The sequence below is a fragment of the Monodelphis domestica genome, chromosome 3, assembly GCF_027887165.1.
Source record: "Monodelphis domestica isolate mMonDom1 chromosome 3, mMonDom1.pri, whole genome shotgun sequence".
Taxonomy (NCBI): Eukaryota; Metazoa; Chordata; class Mammalia; order Didelphimorphia; family Didelphidae; genus Monodelphis; species Monodelphis domestica.
This window is the reverse complement of record NC_077229.1, coordinates 222,968,001-222,985,907: the sequence shown is the minus strand read 5'-3', so window position 1 is coordinate 222,985,907 and position 17,907 is coordinate 222,968,001. Positions and strand designations below refer to the sequence as shown.

General features: G+C 37.6%; 1 protein-coding gene across 4 annotated transcripts in view; it reads right to left on the bottom strand.

Annotated features, from left to right (window-relative positions):
• Positions 1-17,907, bottom strand: part of CARMIL1 (capping protein regulator and myosin 1 linker 1) — a 395,350-nt gene that overhangs the window by 376,601 nt on the left and 842 nt on the right. For all 4 annotated transcript variants that reach the window (XM_001366559.5, XM_007487849.3, XM_007487850.3 and 1 more), the window contains exon 2: positions 12,630-12,727. In XM_001366559.5, coding sequence (XP_001366596.1) covers positions 12,630-12,727 — 98 coding nt within the window. The remainder of the gene's footprint in view (positions 1-12,629; positions 12,728-17,907) is intronic.

Sequence of the window (17,907 nt, the reverse complement as noted above, 5' to 3'; positions counted from 1 at the left end):
GAGCAAGAACCAAAAGACCATGGAGTAAAAACTATCTCCTTGAGACAATGGACAAAAGCTGGGCCTAGGAATCAGGAAGATCTGACTTCAAATCTAGTCACAGAATTACTACTAGCTTGTGACCTTGAGCTAGTCAGCACTGACCATTTGAATACCAAATGAAATGTTTGTAAAGCACTTAGCAGAGCATCCCACACACAGTAAACATTTAATAAATACTTATTTCCCTCTCTTTCTCCATTCCTTAAGGGGGAAAAAAAACATTGGAAGGGTAGCCAGATAGCTCAGTGGATAGAGAGACAAGCCTAGAGACAGGAAGTGTGTCAGACATTTCCTAACAGTGAGACCCACAACTGCCTAGCCCTTAGCACTCTTCTGTCTTGGAACCAATACACAGTACTGATTCTAAGACAGAAAGTAAGGGGTTAAAAAAATGTTTTTGAGGCAGCACTGAATGGTTAAATGTGCCAGCTAGTTTTTGTTTCAGGTTCTTTAATCTTAGTGAATGCTAATGATCAACTCCAATGCAAACCTGGTCTCTTTCTCTTCTAGAGTGAAAGTGTAGGAAGGGAAGGGAGGGAGGAGGTTCCATCATAAAACTTGGGAAAACTTGGGTGGAAATTTGTTATGACATGTAACTGGCAAATAAATGAAAATAAGAGTGAAAGTGTAATCATAAGCAGAAGTTCTCCCCTATCACTGAGGGTATCCTAATTTCTTCAAGCACTTTGTAAGAGTGAGACATTTAGAGAAGTAGTTGAAAATGAGCCACAGACTCTGAATGAGTACAGAGTCTGAAAGCAAACATGAGATCATAGAACCAGAGATAGGAGGAACCTGATTTTTGCTTGTTATTGGTTTGGTTTTTGTTTTGTTTTTACTTTCTTTGAATTCTCAGCACTTAGCATAGTTCCTGGCTTTTAAGAAGCACTTAATAAATGCTTGCTGACTGACAACCCAATTAGTCCAATCACCATTTTTTCCCCCAGGGTAGGAATGGAAGCAGAAAGAAATTAAGATTCTTGCCCAAAATTACACAGAGGAACCAGGGAAAGGATTTGAGGTCTTTTGCCTCCAAAGTCAGCCTCTTTCTGCCCACAGTTCTATACCAAAGTGGCTAGTCACTTTTGATTGAGAAGAAAAAGGAAGGGGGAAGGGGGAGGAGGAAGACACTATTCTTGTCTGAAGTGATTGTTCATTACATATTAACAACCTATTGTGGCAAAATACAAAACTGTATAAGAAATATTGCAATTTCTAACCAAAAAATGAAGGCTATATGTGTGTGTGTATGTGTGTGTGACTCTAATTTGAACTTCTTCAATTTCTGAATTTCCATAATTTTTAAAGAGATGGTCTTTTTTAGATATTCCTGATTCTTCCATTTCTATATAATTTATTCTTATTACCTCTTGTTACCCTGCCCTCCCAGCTGAACCCAATTGCCTTTATTCTAGTAATGCTAAATCCCAGAGGCAGGAAATGAAAGGAATATCTTTTTTTTTTTAATCCTGAAAAGTAACACCATACTCTTGTATAAATTCGACAGCTTTTATCACCCCACAGTCATTTGACTCACCTATCTTCACCAGAGAAGAAACTGGGACAGTGAACACACACAGGGAAAATAAAATTCAAATGCAGCTCAGATAACACCTAACTGTGAAGGTCTGTGCCCAGCTTCTAAGTCTAGGTGAAACTGGCTCCTAGAAATGAGAACTTAAGCCCTAGGCCAACGACATTTCCAGTCTGCAAATCCACAGATTAATTATCATGGTTGTTGCGGTTTTATTGGTTTTGACACATCCAAAAATGGAAATCTGTATTTTGCAGCTAAACTCTAAGCACATTCTGAGTGTTCTCAGGCACTCACCTGATATCTCCATTTTTCCCCAAGGGAAAGTTCTTTTTTCCTAGAGTAAGGTAACTTCACCCAGGGCCTTATATTTCATTGTAACTGATACTCCCCAGGACTGGACAAGGAGGGAACTATCCAAATTAGTGACCAGGTAGATGTCTTATGGGGCAAAGGGTTATGAACTCAAAGCAGCCAGCAGCCAAGAAAGAATAAGCAAGCAAGCAAACACACAAACACACACACACACACACACACACACACACACACACACAAAGCACACATTTCTGAGTGGAACTTCTTAAGAAATGTTACCTGTCATAGGCTGTGACTAAACAGACTTAAGCTTTTTATAGTCTAGGAATTGGGAAACTTTAAACTGGACTGGTCAAGCAAAATGAACTTGGCCTCATGTGGAAATCTAGCTATTTTCATGCCTTTTGGGATTTTGAAATTTAAAACAATTGCTGGTAGATTTAAATGATACAGATCAGTTCACACTTTGGGAATAATAGACCTTCCAATTACTATTTTGCCTCTAGGCTTAAGAATAGACCAATTGTATCCATTTAAGTTTTTTTAAAAACTTCAAAACAAACATTGAAAAGTATTATTTGAGTTTAAATCTCACTAATGAAATATATATATATACACAGCATTGCCAACTAAAATATTTGATACATAAAAGGATCCAAAATACCATCTCTCCGATTTATAACTTTGTTTCAATGGTTAATCCTTAATTCTTTTTATTGTGATCTAACAAGTGAGAAAGAAACAGAGTTCTGTGGGCTGAAGAAAGTAATTTAAAGGACTGTGTGTACTTCGAGTTCATTTTCATTTTTTAAAAGGACATAAATTAAAAAGTTGTTTGCCTCACCCACTGTGCCCAATAATGACAAGTATAACCCATGGTTACATTTAAAGGAGGGAATGAATAGATTGACAAAGATAGCACAAGATAAAAACCTAGAAACAACTAAGGTGAATCCAAAAAAAGACAAGTCTAATGTCTTTACCATCATCACAGGGGGAGACATGTGACATATTCAGCTCCCTCTAAGGGGTTTTTAGCACACAGACAAGAAAGGGGATGACAAGAAAAGGGTAATGTACCAATTTCCTCAATCCTTTTTGACACCTCTCTCAGTCAAAATCCTAACAGTCACAAAGACTGACAATAAGAGCTATAAGGAAGGATAGGGATGAGGACTAAACCTTCAATTTTATGGAAAAGGGAAACTCCCTCTACCAATAAGTCAGCCCCTTCTCTGCAATTTAAAAGTCTTACAGTTATCTAGAACACTGAAAGGCTACAGTGATTTGACCATGATCACACAGCTAATATTTGCCCAAGGTTACACATGAACTTAGGTCTTTCTGGCTCAGAAGCCAGCTTTCTATCCTCTATATCATGCTGCATCTCTCACCTCCTAGGTACATGATGGTGAACCTATGACACATCAGCACTGACACGCATAGCCATTTTGATGATATGTGGCCACATGAGGGCTCAGTGCACCTTGGGGCCTGAAAGCTGACTGGGGAGCCATGACCAAGGCCCATTGGAGTGGGGGGGGTGGGATCTGTTCCACATGCTGGCCACAGGGGATGAGGCAAGTGGCAGGGACAGGGAGGAGGAACAAGCAGGGAGGGAGCATGGGGGGAGGGGAGCAGCAGGCTGGGGGGGGGGGGGCAGGACAGAGCAGGGCCAGTTTGGCCTGGAAGACTGGGCAGGGCTCTGGCCCACATGCAACAGAGGAGTGCCTGGAACCCATTACCAGACACTTTTAGCACCCTGAAAAATATAGCAATGGCTTTACTCACAATTTTCCCCTCCATATACTTTTGTGAGACCTTATTCTCAGCATTAAATAATATCAAAACCAACAAAAGAAAAAGATTAACAGATGAAGTTAGTAGTGCTTGCTTGGGCTTGAAGAGTACAAAATACCAACCTTCAATTGAAGATTTAGCCAATGAAATTCAGCAACAAAAAAGTCACTAATAGGCAGGTTAGTTAAAAAATTCCCCCTCACTTATCTTAGTTCACAGCACCCCACACAAGTTAAATAATATCAAGACCAACAAAAGAAACTGACTGACAGATGAACAAAGAACTCACTAAGCAGATAAGTTAGATAATTACTTTTTAGTTTATTTTATTAAATACAGTTATATATTACAATTATACATTTTTAAATATCATTAAATTATGGTGTTTTTTTCCTCAAAGTGACACACCACCCAAGTAATGCTTAGTTTTCTGGCAAATTTTGACACACCAAACTCAAAAGGTTGTCCATCGCTGTCTTAAGCAAGCCTTTCCCAAATTTGAGTGCCCAGAGGGCAAATTCAAGCAGTCTGTGAGCCCCCTATCAGAGAGAATAGGAGAAAGTACATGCTTTAGATGGCTGGACAGAGGGGTTGAGCATACAAAAAAACTGTCCTCAGGCACTGGGAAGAAGGGGAACTGAGTAACTCCCAGAGTCCTGGCTCTGAACGTGTGCCACCCTGCCCTAGGAACTAGTCTAGAGCTTTTTAAAAATCACATTATTGGTGTTTTTCAGTCTTTCTCATTCATGTTCAACTCTTTGTGATCCCATTTGGGGTTTTCTTGAGAAAGATCCTAGAGTGGTTTGCCATTTCCTTCTCCAGTTCATTTAACAGATGAAGAAACTGAGGCAAACAAGATTAAGTGACTTGCCCAGAGCAACATGGCTAGCTGAGTATCTCAGACCAGATCTGAACTCAGAAAGATGAGTCTTCCTGCCTCCAGGTCAGGCACTCTATCCACTGTATCACCTAGCTGCTCCTAAAAGTCACATCAAGGACACAAATACATATAGGAAGTAAAAATAGAAAGGAAAAGAATATAGTCAACACCAACCCATTTGTATAATCATCCCCAGCACACAGTACATTCATAAAACAATAGTGAAGAACCCCACTATTAAGGATGGTGGGACTTAACTTCTGGGGCTGAAATTCATGATGTCCCAAATGAATTTTAAGAATTTTAGAAATGAAAAAATGACTTCTTAGTAGAAAGAACTTGTTATAAGGTCAATATATATATATATATATTTCTTTCCTTTAAAGTTTCACATATTTAGATGGTTTCTACATTAGAGAAAAACCATCAAATGGTATTTCTATATCTGATCAATCTAGTCAGATTCACTCTTCACCTTGTTTTGTAAGTCACATATTAAGAAGGCTTACAGCAAACTAATCCCAAACACTGCAAGTCTCAATGTCCAATGCTTTGTTCAAGGGCACTCCATTATCTGTGTTAAGCATGAAATATTTACATAGCTCTGAGATTCCCTTCTCTTAACACTATGACCCTAAGGAAGGAAAATAGCTCATAGGAAGGGCATTTAAGGAAAGGAGAGAGGTCTTTTAAGCCCTCACCCTGGATTTCAGCAAGAAGGAAAGAGCCCCAGCACTGAGTACTCTTGAACTACTGACAGTTTTTAAAAGAAATAAAATATTTTCTTTTTATCTTTTATTTAAAATGTATTATATGACAATAAAATTGTTTAAAACCATAAAACTGATTAGGAAAAACTGCATGAAACTGGGGTATCTGGCATGGAAGCAAATACATTAAGAAGAAGAAAAGATGACCTTGGTTATCATTGAACCCACTCATTTTCTTTTTTTATGAAAAACATAATAAATACTTATATGCCCCTTCTTCCCAACAAAGAGGAACATCCTACTATTGTTAGGCGCTGCTACCTTAAGAAGTTTGAAATATAGTAAGATGTCCATTGAGATAGTACAATGGATAAAGACCTGGGTGTGGAGTAAGGAAGATCTGAATTCAAATTCAGCCTGAGGCACTTATTGGCTCTGTGACCCTGGGCAAGTCATTTAACTTTTGTCTACCTCAGTCTCCCCAACTGTAAAATGGAGATAAGAATAGTACCTACTCTGAGAATTAAGAGAAGCAATATTTTTATAGTCAGTGTTTAGCACTTATTTCCTTTTTCTTTCCCAATTATTAAAAAGAAAGGAAACATGAGATATTAATATAACATGGTTTTAAAATAAGGACATAGAACTAGGAACAGGGAAATACAAGTTCTAGTCCCAGCTCTACCTTTTTCTCCCTGCCATAAGGAGGCAGAATATCCTACTCTCAGGGTTTTCTACTTCCATTTCTTACCCCATTAGAAAGTAAGTTCCCTGAGGTTGTGGAATTTCTTTTTATTCATATTTACATTCCTAACTGGCAGGGTAAGTCCCTTAAACTTTCTACCCCAGTTTCCTCAACTATAAAATGAGAGTAATAATAGCTCCTACTACCCAAGATTACTATGAGGAGAAAATGAGAGAGGAGCAGCTAGTTGGCACAGTAGATAGACCACCAGGTTTGGAGTTAGGAGTGCCTATGTTTGAATCTGGTCTTGGACACAGCCTAGCTGTGTGATCTTGTGCAATCTCTTAATGCCTAGTCCTTGTCCCTCTGTCTAAGAATTATTACTAAGACAGAAAATAAAGATTAAGAAAAAGGAATAAATGAGACAGTATTTGTAAAGTACTTAGCACAGTGCCTGTCCTATAGGCTGTTGATTGACTATAATAGGAAGAGATGACCTGTATTCAAATGCTGGTTCCATTATTTAATATGATTTTAGACAAATTATGACCTCTCTGAGTTTTTAGTTCCCTCATCTTTAAAATGAATGGGTTGGAGAGGATGTCCATTAAGCTCCCTTCCAGCTTGAGGTATAGGAATTTATCATGTAACTTAAAAAATATATATTATGCCCATATCTGAAAAATTAAAAAATCAGGCTGCTGTAAATGAACTCTAAGGCCCCTTTTTGCTCTAACATTCTGCAAATCCTGTGACAATGCAACACATTTGCCTACAAATAAACCATGCCATTTTCTTTTTTCCTCTGAAAATGTCTATAATGGATCTTCCAGCTACAAGACTAATTCAGAAATAGTTTAAATTGTTGGCAAGCATGTGTAAAAAAATGTCAGAAACAGAAATAGCAAACACATTCCTTTAGAAGAAAGGGAAGGGGAGGCAGCAGCTAGGTGGTTCAGTGGATTGAGTCAGTCCCAGAGATGGGAGGTCCTAGGTTCAAATCTGGCCTCAGACACTTCCTAGCTGTATGATCCTGGGCAAGTCACTTAACCCCCATTGCCTAGCCCTTACCAGTCTTCTGCCTCGGAACCAATACAGAGCATTGATTCCATGACAGAAGGTAAGGGTTTAAAAAAAAAGGAAGAAAGCAAAGGAATCAGTAAGGTACAATTGTAAGGAGAATGGTATAGCATCACTGTGTACAGGTAAAGGATTCTTTTTTGAGACTTTGGGGTTCTCCTGGGAAGACCTGGGAAGAATTGATGCAGAGTGAAATAAGCAAAACTAGGAAAATATAAAACATGGTAATTGAAACATTGTGGGATGATCAAATGTAACTGACTTTGCTACTAATAGCAATACAATAATCCAGGACAATTCTGAGGGATTTATGAGAATGAACACTATCCACATCGAAATCCAGAAGAAAACATATGATTTATCACTTGTTTATAGGAGTATATGATCTGGGGTTTAGGTTTTAAAAGATTTTAAAAGATTACAAAAAAGAATAACATGGAAATGAGATTTGACTGATAATATATGTATAAACCAGTGAAATTGTTTGTCACCTCCAGAAGGAGGGAAGGGAAGATAGGAGGGAGACAAAAAAATCATGTAACTAACCATAGAGAAAAATTAAAAATAAAATAAAATTACTTTGGAGTTCTATAATAACTCCCATTTCAAATTTTTATTCCAATGGCTTAATGTTTTCAAAGAACTTTCTTTTTCCACAAAAACCTTATAAAACAAGTAATACAAATATTATTATTATCTCTGCTTTACAAATTTTGAAACAGAGAGGGGAAGTAACTTGCCCTAAGTCACATAGCTAGTAAATGTTGGCACCAGGATTTACCCTCAGGTTTTGGAGTAAAAAAACAATGCATTAAATTGTACTAAGTACAGGGAATACAAAGAAAGGGAACCAAGGAACTCACAGTCTAAAGATCTTTGCTGGACTCCACATTCAAGGCTTCTCTGCTTTAACACACTACCTACACTAGCAAGTTCAATACAAATTAGGAATATACCTTGGCAGGCAAAAGAACTACTGTGATTTGTGACTGATTTAATAGGAAATATAATACGCATGGTGAGGAATATGGTCCTGATGCATGCTTGGGAGACCTCATCTATGTATGGCTTTACTTCTGAAGACATTAATGAACTGGATGTGTCTGGAGGACAATGGCTAGAATGGTCAAAACAGAAACCATGCCCTAGAAGTACCAGCTGAAAGAATTAAGAATGGTGAGTCTGGAGACAGATAATTTATCTTAGAAAAGGCCATGTCAACAGTCTTCCAGCCTTTGAAAAACTCTCATTTGAATTTGTCTTGAAACTTATTTGACTTGGTCCCAGAGAACAAAATCAGGAGCAGTGGTCAAAAGTTGCTGATTTAATCATGATGTGGAGAAATCAGTCTAGGACCAAAGGGTGCAAGTCCCAGGAATGAAAACTGTGGCTAAATAATTAGAGCAGTCTAAAAATAGATGAAATTGGTTTAGAAGGGAAGTGGATAGAGTTCCTTTCATCAAATGTATGCAGAACGTGGAAGGCCATTTTGGGGGGATATTGTATATGAGATTCATTATTTGAGTAAGGATTGGTTTAGATCAGCTGGATCTACCTGGACCTGGACCTGTATCCACAGACCTCTAGAATTCATGGGGTACATGAACATAAGTGAGAAAACACCTTCATTTTCACCAAGTTCTAGCTGAAATCTAGCACTTCCTTCAATTATTTAAAAGCATTATTCTGAGAAGGGGTTCATAAGTTTCATCAGAGTGCTAGTGGGGTCTATGACATAAAAAAAGAACACCTGGGAGTAGCTAAGTGGCTCAGGGTAGAGAGTTTTAGGGGAGGAATTGGAAGGACATGGATTCAAATCTGACCTCAGATGCTTCCTAACTGTGACACTGGGCAAGTCACTTTTGCCTAGCCCTTGCCCTTCTATCTTAAGAGTTGTTACTAGGTCAAAAGATAAAGGTTTTTTTAAAAAGGAAAAAGAAGAAGAGAGAGAGAGAGAGAGAGAGAGAGAGAGAGAGAGAGAGAGAGAGAGAGAGAGAGAGAGAGAGAGAGAGAGAGAGAGAGAGAGTAGAGAGAAAGAGAGAGAAAAGAAAACAGATCCCTTTGTCTCAGCTGTAGATGATTTCTAAGGACCTCCCAACTCATATCTGTATAAAACAAGCAAAATAGATTACATATAGTGCTAATTGTAAGTTGTATAAAAATCCAGGTCATATTTAATGAATTGGTAACAAACAGAAAGGCAAAACCAAAAAAGATAAAAGATAATTGAAAATCTATGAAGCTAAACTAACTGTAAGAACATCATTTAATTTAAAATTATTGGGAGTAAGTTCCTTCTAGAGATCTACTGCTAAAATAAATTTGAGCTTGTCAGAGAGACTTTCCAAAGGCTGAAATTATTATTATTGGCAATTCTTGAGCATGTAAGTGACTAAAAACCAAAACAAATTTAAACCAAGCTCCCAATTTACTACCTGAGCAGCTGCTTAAAATCCAGATTTGGGAAAGAGCAACCCATTATTTCAACCAAGCATGTAATTCTGCTAAAATGACCTAATTCTGAAAAAAAACGCTTGCTATCATGTCATTTATGTAATTTGTTTAAAAAAAGAGGTCTTTCCCAAGCTCTAATGGTCAATAATTCTGTGTATTATATAGATAAAATCTAAATTATGATCAATGTAAAGGACATTTATCTTTCTTAGAGTTGTATGCTAACAATTGCAGGATTTTAAGTATTACTAATTCAATGATTTGACAGTTTACTTTTATTGTTTGGAGAATAAAAAAATTTCTCTGATTATTATCAAGATTAACAACATAACCTTGGTATTTTACAGAGTATATTGTGCTGTATTCAAATTCATTTTTTTAAACTTTACCTTCTTTCTTAGAAACAATATTGAGTATCAGTTCTAAGGGCTAGGCAATGAGGGTTGAGTGACTTGCTCAGGGTTACACAGCTAGGAAGTGTCTGAAGCCAGGCCCTCTATCCACTGAGGCACTTAGCTGCCCTGAATACATTCATTATCAATACCAAATAGTATTAAGTACTCTTTTATTTAGAATACTATATTATATGATACAAGGAATTCAAAGAAAAATGAGCCCTTTCCTTGAAGAACTTACAACTATAAATCTGCGTTATATCACAACTATACGACAAAAACTCTCAGAAATCTAAGCCTTAAACTTCTATTTCCAGAAAAAGGCAAAAATAATCCTTTTATATGATGAATTATATTAAATCAGGTCTTATTATGTAAATCAAGTATGCTCAACATATAAAGAAAATAAAATCTTGTCTCCAACAATACCCTACTGGTTGCCTTAGCATATATAAGCACATTTCACTGAAGGTCAAAAGTTAATCATGCTTTATTGCTTCAGTGAATCTGACATCCTGAACTGTAAACAGATTGCAAAGAAATAGAGGTCATTAATCAATATGCACACTCCCTACCTATATGGACAAGGGATGGTAGTCACATACCCTAAAGCTACTCACAAAAATTCTTAAGAAAGATATTCCTCCACTGAAGTTCCACTCTAAATGCCTCATCACACAGCAGGAGGTGTTATTTCAGCAGCACATAAGCTCCAGCAGGTAATACCAAGCTAGAAAGACTTAGACGAAGGGATAGTTTTCTACGCTATCCAAGAAGAGCCACAGTAGCTCCTGAAACTAAGATGAGAAGGGGATGTAAAGTACAGCAATGTAGGAGTGAGTGTTCAAATAATAAAATCAGATTGTTTTAAAGACATACAACTCTCATTTAAGGACACAAAGATGTGTACCAATCACTATGCCATGCACTGAGGGAGGTACAAAGTTTATAAAAGACATGGTTCCCTTGCCTCTATGGGGCTTTAACATCTTCCAATAAAAACCTAAGTTAAGTGATTACATCTTCAAGAAAAGGTATAAAATATACATTTCTACAACAAATTTAGCTCACCAAGCATTTAAGTGCCTATTATATATGGGCACCACACTAGATATTTAGAATACAAAGATAAAAACAAAGACCATTCCTTCCCTCGGAGACCTTACACTAACCAAAACACCAGTATTCCTGATATCTGGAGTACTTTCAGACTATTTAATAGGGAGACACAAAATTAAATTGCCCAAATTGAAATTTGGGTTCTATACACCTGAAAAGTAGAATCTGTGACTAGTTTTACAACTGCCTAGTGAGCTTAAAATGCAACAATACCCACATCATTCTTTTTTAACCCCTACATTCCATCTTAGAATTAATACTATAATATATTGGTTCCAAGGCTGAAGAGAAGTAAGGTCTAGACAACAGGGGTTAAGTGACTTGCCCAGGACTGCACAGCCAGGAAGTGTCTATGAGGCCATATATGAACTCCGAACCTCCCATCTCTGGACCTGGCTTTCAATCCACTGAGCCACCTAGATGCCCCCATTAGCCACATCTCTTAAGTCACAACTCTATCAAAAATAACCCCATATGAATGTTGTATGAGTTTCAATCTAGCATATAAGATAACAAATAACATTGCTTTATCTTAGCTCTATCCTCCTGTAAATAAGCATACTATACATACACACACACACACACACACACACACACACACACAAAGATAACCTGAATTCCCTTTGTTACATCAAATATTAAATATGCAATGCTACATTTTGTTATGAATATATTATAATTCATTCAAAAAACTTAAGCACCTACTATATGCAAGATATAATGCTAAGAACCTTGGGGGATACAATGAAAAATAAGGCCAAATCCCCTCACACCATGAAGCATCAAATTATTACTTATAGAAGATATAGACATCTGTAAAGAAAAATTACTAGGATGGCATGAGACAGGAAACATTTCATTATTCTTACATATCACTATTTGTATTCATCATAAATGTCAGACTTTGATAATACTATAATTAAAAAAATAAAGTGACAAAAGATCATAACTGATGACAAAACATGTGGTTGGCTTTTATAATATGGAGAAATTCAATAACCAAAATGTAGATCACCAAGACATTTTTCTATTTTGGATATACCATTACTCAATTAGCAGATCTCCCAGTGAATATAAAATGATCATCTTTCAAATAATATATCTATAGGAATCCTCCATTTAGAAAAAAGAATGCTATCTACCTCCAGAAAAAGAACTATTGGATTATGAACACAGATGAAAACATACAATCTTTCCACTTGTTTATTTGGGTATATATTTGGGGGGTTTGGTTTTATAAGATTATTCATGTACAAAAATGAATAATATAGAAATAAGTTTTACATGATTGCATATAATGTATAACCCAGATTGAATTGCTTGCAAGCTCTGAGAGAAAGAAGGGAAGAGGAAAGGGATACAATCTGGATCATATAACTTCAGAAAACTTCTGTGGAAATTTGTTATTACAAGTGACTGGTAAAAAAATAAATAAGTAACTATTTTAAATAAAATAAGAGAATGAGAGAGCAACTTTAAAAAATTAATTAAATTAAAATAAAAGAAAGAAGTCCTCCACCAATACAAAACTAATTGGCCATACAAATTAAACCAAAAAAAAATGTGGGAAGTACATTTATATTTCCAAATCATTTTAATAGGAAAAAATGCTTACCAAGACTTTGTTTTCTACTTTGTCTCCCTTAACTTCCAACTTTACTTTCTTTTTAACTGCAATTTTAATCTTCCTGCCAATAACATCCTTGATACTTTCTGCAAAAAAAAAGAGAGAATGGTTTAATTATATATTTTCATAACAAGGGGGAAAAGCAGGGTGAACAAGATAAAAAGGATGCTTTTCTAACAAAGGAAATTTTTATATCAAACTGTTCTCATTATTATCAGATATACTGAATATAGCATCTATTAGACAACTACTCTCCAACATCCACTGAACTAGGTACAGTAAGAGAAACCTAACACTTGTTCTGACCATGGTAAAACTGATAATTTTGTTAGGGAGACAAGATGTACCCATAAAACAGATGTCTAAACAACAAAATGATCAGGCTCTAAATGTATGATAAATAATAAGCAACATAGGAATTCAGAAGACAGAGACCAATAGGGGCTAGAAGCCAAGAAGGCCTCTTAGAATTCCTGCTTTCCTTCAGCATTCAGCTCAAATAACACCTTCTCCATGAAGATTTTCCTGAACCTCCACATATAGAAACACACACACACACACACACACACAGAAAGCTGCCAATGAACTCCTTCCCAAAACCATTTGACATTCATTATACAAGCACATAGTCAACATATATATACAATATGTTAGAATGTACATTATATATTATTCTGTATTATATATTTGCGTGTTTCTGTATGAGTGTATTTGTAATATAAATGTATATAAAATATATATATATAATTCGCTGTATTTTTCATTCAACTAGCATTTTATTAAAAATCTACTATGTGCCAGGCATTATATTAAGCACTGGAGATAAAACATAAAGCAAAATACAGTTCTTGTTCAAAGAATTCACAGTCTAAAGAGAAGAAACAATGTGCAAACAATTGTAAAAACAAGCTATATACAGGATAAATTGGGGGTATTCTCAGAAGGAAGACAGGATTAGAGAGGATTAGGAAAGCCATCCTGAAGAAGTTGAGATTTTACCTGAGTCTTGAGGGAACATAGGGAAAGTTGGAAGCAGAGATGAAAAGGGAGAACGTCCTAGAAGTGAGGAATAGCCAATGAAAGGAATCAAAAGAAAGAACCATGGAAGAAAACAGGTCAAAGATGGAACATCCTGTGCCCAAACCAGCATGGCCAATGTCACTGGCAGAGCACATGGAGAAGTATAAGATGTAAGAAGACTGGAAATGCAGGAAGCGGGTAGGTAATAAAGGACTTTGAATGCCAAACAGTTTTATATTTTATCCTGGAGATAATAGGGGGCCACTTGAATACGATCAGGGAGGGGCTTGAGGCAAGAAAGGTACCCAGAAGACTGGCAATCATCTCACTGTGAGATGAGGACCAATACCAGGCAGCATCATAGGAGAGAAGGGGTCATACAAGAGAGACTATGAAGGTAGAAAGACTTGACAGCTGATTAGATAGAAGAGGGAGGGGAGGAGAAAAGTGTATTGTTAAAAATAGCATGTACATTGTAAACCTGAGTGACTGGGAAGATGGCAGTACTTGGAACAGTAATAAATTAGGAAGTGAAAAGATCTAGAAGAAAAGATTAGTTCAGTTTTAGACCTATTGAGTTTAGGATACCTCTGAGTAAATGAGAAATCTATCTCTAGAGGTCAGGAGAGAGATTAGAGCTGGACTAGTAAGTAGATCTCAGAATTATCTGCATAGAAGTGATAAGTGAAACCAGGGAAACCAATGAAATCAGCAAGGGAAAAGTATCACCTATTAAAATGTTAGTTCCTTGAGGACAAAGACTATTTTACTTTTGCCTTTGTATACTAACATGGTGCCTTTGGAACATATTACTTAATAAAAGCTCTTTCATAGTGAAGGAAGTAAACCTTGAAGGTCATGGAAAACGTATATGTGGAATCCCACAATTGGGTCTGTGTCCCAAAGAGATAATAAAAAAGAGAAAAAGGCACACCTGTACAAAAATATTTATAGCAGCTCTTTTTCTGGTGGCAAAGAATTGGAAATTGAGGGGATGTCTGAACAAACTGTTATATATGTTGGTAATGAAATACTATTGAGAAATGATAAGCAAGATGATTTCAGAAAAAGCTGGAAAGATATGCAGGAACTGATGCAGAGCGAAAGAAGCAGAACTGGGAGAACATTGTATACAATAATAGCAATCTCAAATGATGATTATCTGTGAAATCATGGCTACTCTCAGCAATACAAAGATCTGGGACAATCCTGAAAGACTTATGAAGGGGAATGCTATCCACCTCCAATTAAAAACTGTTGGGATATGGATGACTATTTACAAAAATATAAATTGCCTAGATTAACAGAGGAAGAAATAGAATCCCTAAAACAACCCCATATCAGAGAAAGAACTGTTGGAATTGTCTTTCACATCAGTGTATTTTGGGTTTTATTTGGGGGGTTTTGGTTGTGACCAATATGGAAACGTGTTTTGCATGAAAATAAAGAAATCTTATGGATGGGATAAAGCATTTGGGGGGGAGGGGAGCATCCAAGGAGGGTTTCAATCAGAGTCATCCTCCAACAAAGCAGCACTCTCCAGAATTCCAAGACTCATGAAAAGGGACCCAAAGTATACATAGCAAGAAGGAAATTAAATATATTTTTCTAGCTTTATTAAACAACTATTTTCTAATAACCTTGTGTTAATGGCATAAACCTTTGGTCAAAGTTGTCAGGACTAACTGCATAGAGTAGGTTAAGAGTGTTTTACAGTCATTTACAAAAAAAAAAAGGAAGAGAGTGAAAGTGAGAGTGAGAGAGGAAGAGAGCAAAAGAAAGAGAGACAAAAAGGAAATCAGGATGTCCTATTCCTATTTAAAATCAAATTCAGACACATCATTAGAGTAAAAAAGAGTAAAGAAGTGCTCCACTAGAGTAGAGGGATATGTAAATAAACCAACATGATAGGCCAGTTGATAAAATGAGAAAAATTTCAGATATTCGGTAAACTCTTTGTCAAGTATATCAAGTTCCCTTTCCACTACTTTCTTTTTTCCTTCCTTCCTTTCTGTATTTCTTTCCTAACCCTTATTTTTCTTCCTTCCCTCTTGGAACGAATAGTAAATATTGGTTCCAAGGCAGAGAGGCAGTAAGGGTTAGACAATGGAAGTTAAATGACTTGCCCAGGGTCACACAGCTAGAAAGTGTTTGAGGTCAAACTTGAACCTAGGGAGTTCTGGGCCTGGCTCTCAATCCACTGAGCCACCTAGCTGTCCCTACTACTAATTTATAAAGTAATTTGTTTTCCCTATTTTTCCTAGAGCATAAGTGGCAATCTAAATATTCTATTACTAAACAAAGAACAACATTTTAAAATGGTATATGTACATTTTAAAATGTAAAATGATTAAAACCAAACTTTATCTCCTCACTTCTTAGGCTAGCCACCTCAAGTACTTTTCTTATCTAAAAAGGACCTCCCCAGCACCTTTCAGGATTGAAAGGCATCTTCCTTGCCTGGGCAGGTTTCCTTTTTCTTGGATGGTGGAAAAGTCCATTCTACCACCATAAAAGAGATCAAACACCCTAACAAAACAAAAAGTAAGTCATAAAAAGCCTTGGCGGTTTATACTTACATATACAAATATATATATAAAAAGCTATATATAACTATTGTCCATACTTTCATAGATTATATATACTTGTATAGAGTGTGTGTGTATATACATATACATATACATATACATATACATATAAAATTTGCTGATTGAAAAGGGAGATTGGTTGATTCTCTTAGGCATCAAAAAAGGTAAATTCTTATCCTAAAGTTTAGTCTGAATTTGGCTAACAGCCAATTTTCCTTTTGAAAATCAGCAAATGCAGGGGCTTCCCAAAGTCTAGCAACATCATTTTACCTGCAGAGTTAGCACTTACCAAAAGACAAGCACACAAACTTTCCTTAGAGATATTACTATCTAAGACAGGAACCAGAGAGGCAAATTCCACAAACGCAGACTGATGAGCATTTGGAAACTTCCTCTTGTGGTCAGTGCCAAACATCAGCTTTTTTGAATAGTAGTCTGCCCTGTATGCCAGTGAAAGCTCAGTAAAAGGATGTGGATCACTGGAGCTAAATACACACACACACACACACACACACACACACACACACACACACACACACACACACACACCATGTGAAGCCTAAAATACTATTTTTACCAAGCCATTCAAGATCTCCCACAATTCACCTTGGACTCTTAATACCTTTTCTGTAATCCTGGAATGCAACCTGTTTTAAATTCCAAGGTACTGAATGAAGCTAGCTTCTCACCGCCAAAGAAGGACCCTAGACTCCCAAGCAAAGACTGAAAACTGGCTCCCTAACATGGTTTACTTCCCCAAGTGTGCCAATCTCAGAGGGTCTCCAAACAACAGGTCACCTTGGCTGAGTCACAAACGGATTTGGGATGCAGATCCGTGGTTAATCATTATTAAAGACAAGCTTTTATTATTAACTCTCAATTTCCTGACCTCCAGTTTACGTCAGCCTTTTACCACCATCACCCACAATCTCTTCCCGCCCCCCCCCCTCCCCATTCAGAGCTCCACAGGCTACTCCAAGCCACGCCTTTCCAGGCGCAGTAGCTTAACCAGAACAGCGTGGCATAGTGATAGCGAGGGGCAGGGACTGCGGATCTGGGGGAGCGCGCAGAGGGTGGAAGCCCGGAGCGGAGCCGGATGGATGGATGGATGGATGGATGGATGGATGGATGGATGGATGGATGGATACTGCGCTCTAGGGTGAGAGAGGTGGGCACCTCCTCAGTCTCCTCCAGCCTCCACTACGTCTCGGGGGCTGCTGCGCCGGACTTCCTCGGAGTTTGTGGTGGAAGTGGAAGATTTAAGCGCTCAGCCAGGTTTTCTTTGCCTGCCTCCCGAACTCCAAATAGGAGCCTCCCTCCCTCCCATAGCCCCTCCTCTCCCCTCCCCTCTCCCTGCAAACCTCCCCACCAGCAGCGCAGCGCAGCGCAGCACAGGGGCAACCACGGGAGAGCTCGCCTCTGCCAGTCGCCTCCCAGCCCCGAAACCCTCTCGTCGCTTTTCCAGTCTCCTACCTCACCTCGTTTTAAGACACTTTGATCTCTTCCCTCCCTGCCCCGCCACCTCTTTGGGGGGCAACGGGCAAAACGATAGTAGCCAATAGCCCTGAAAAACTTCCCTGCAGATCCTGCCAAACCTTGGTCCCCGCTTGGAGTCATCCCAGGGGGAAGAGGGAAAGGTGAAGGTGGGATGCAGAGGA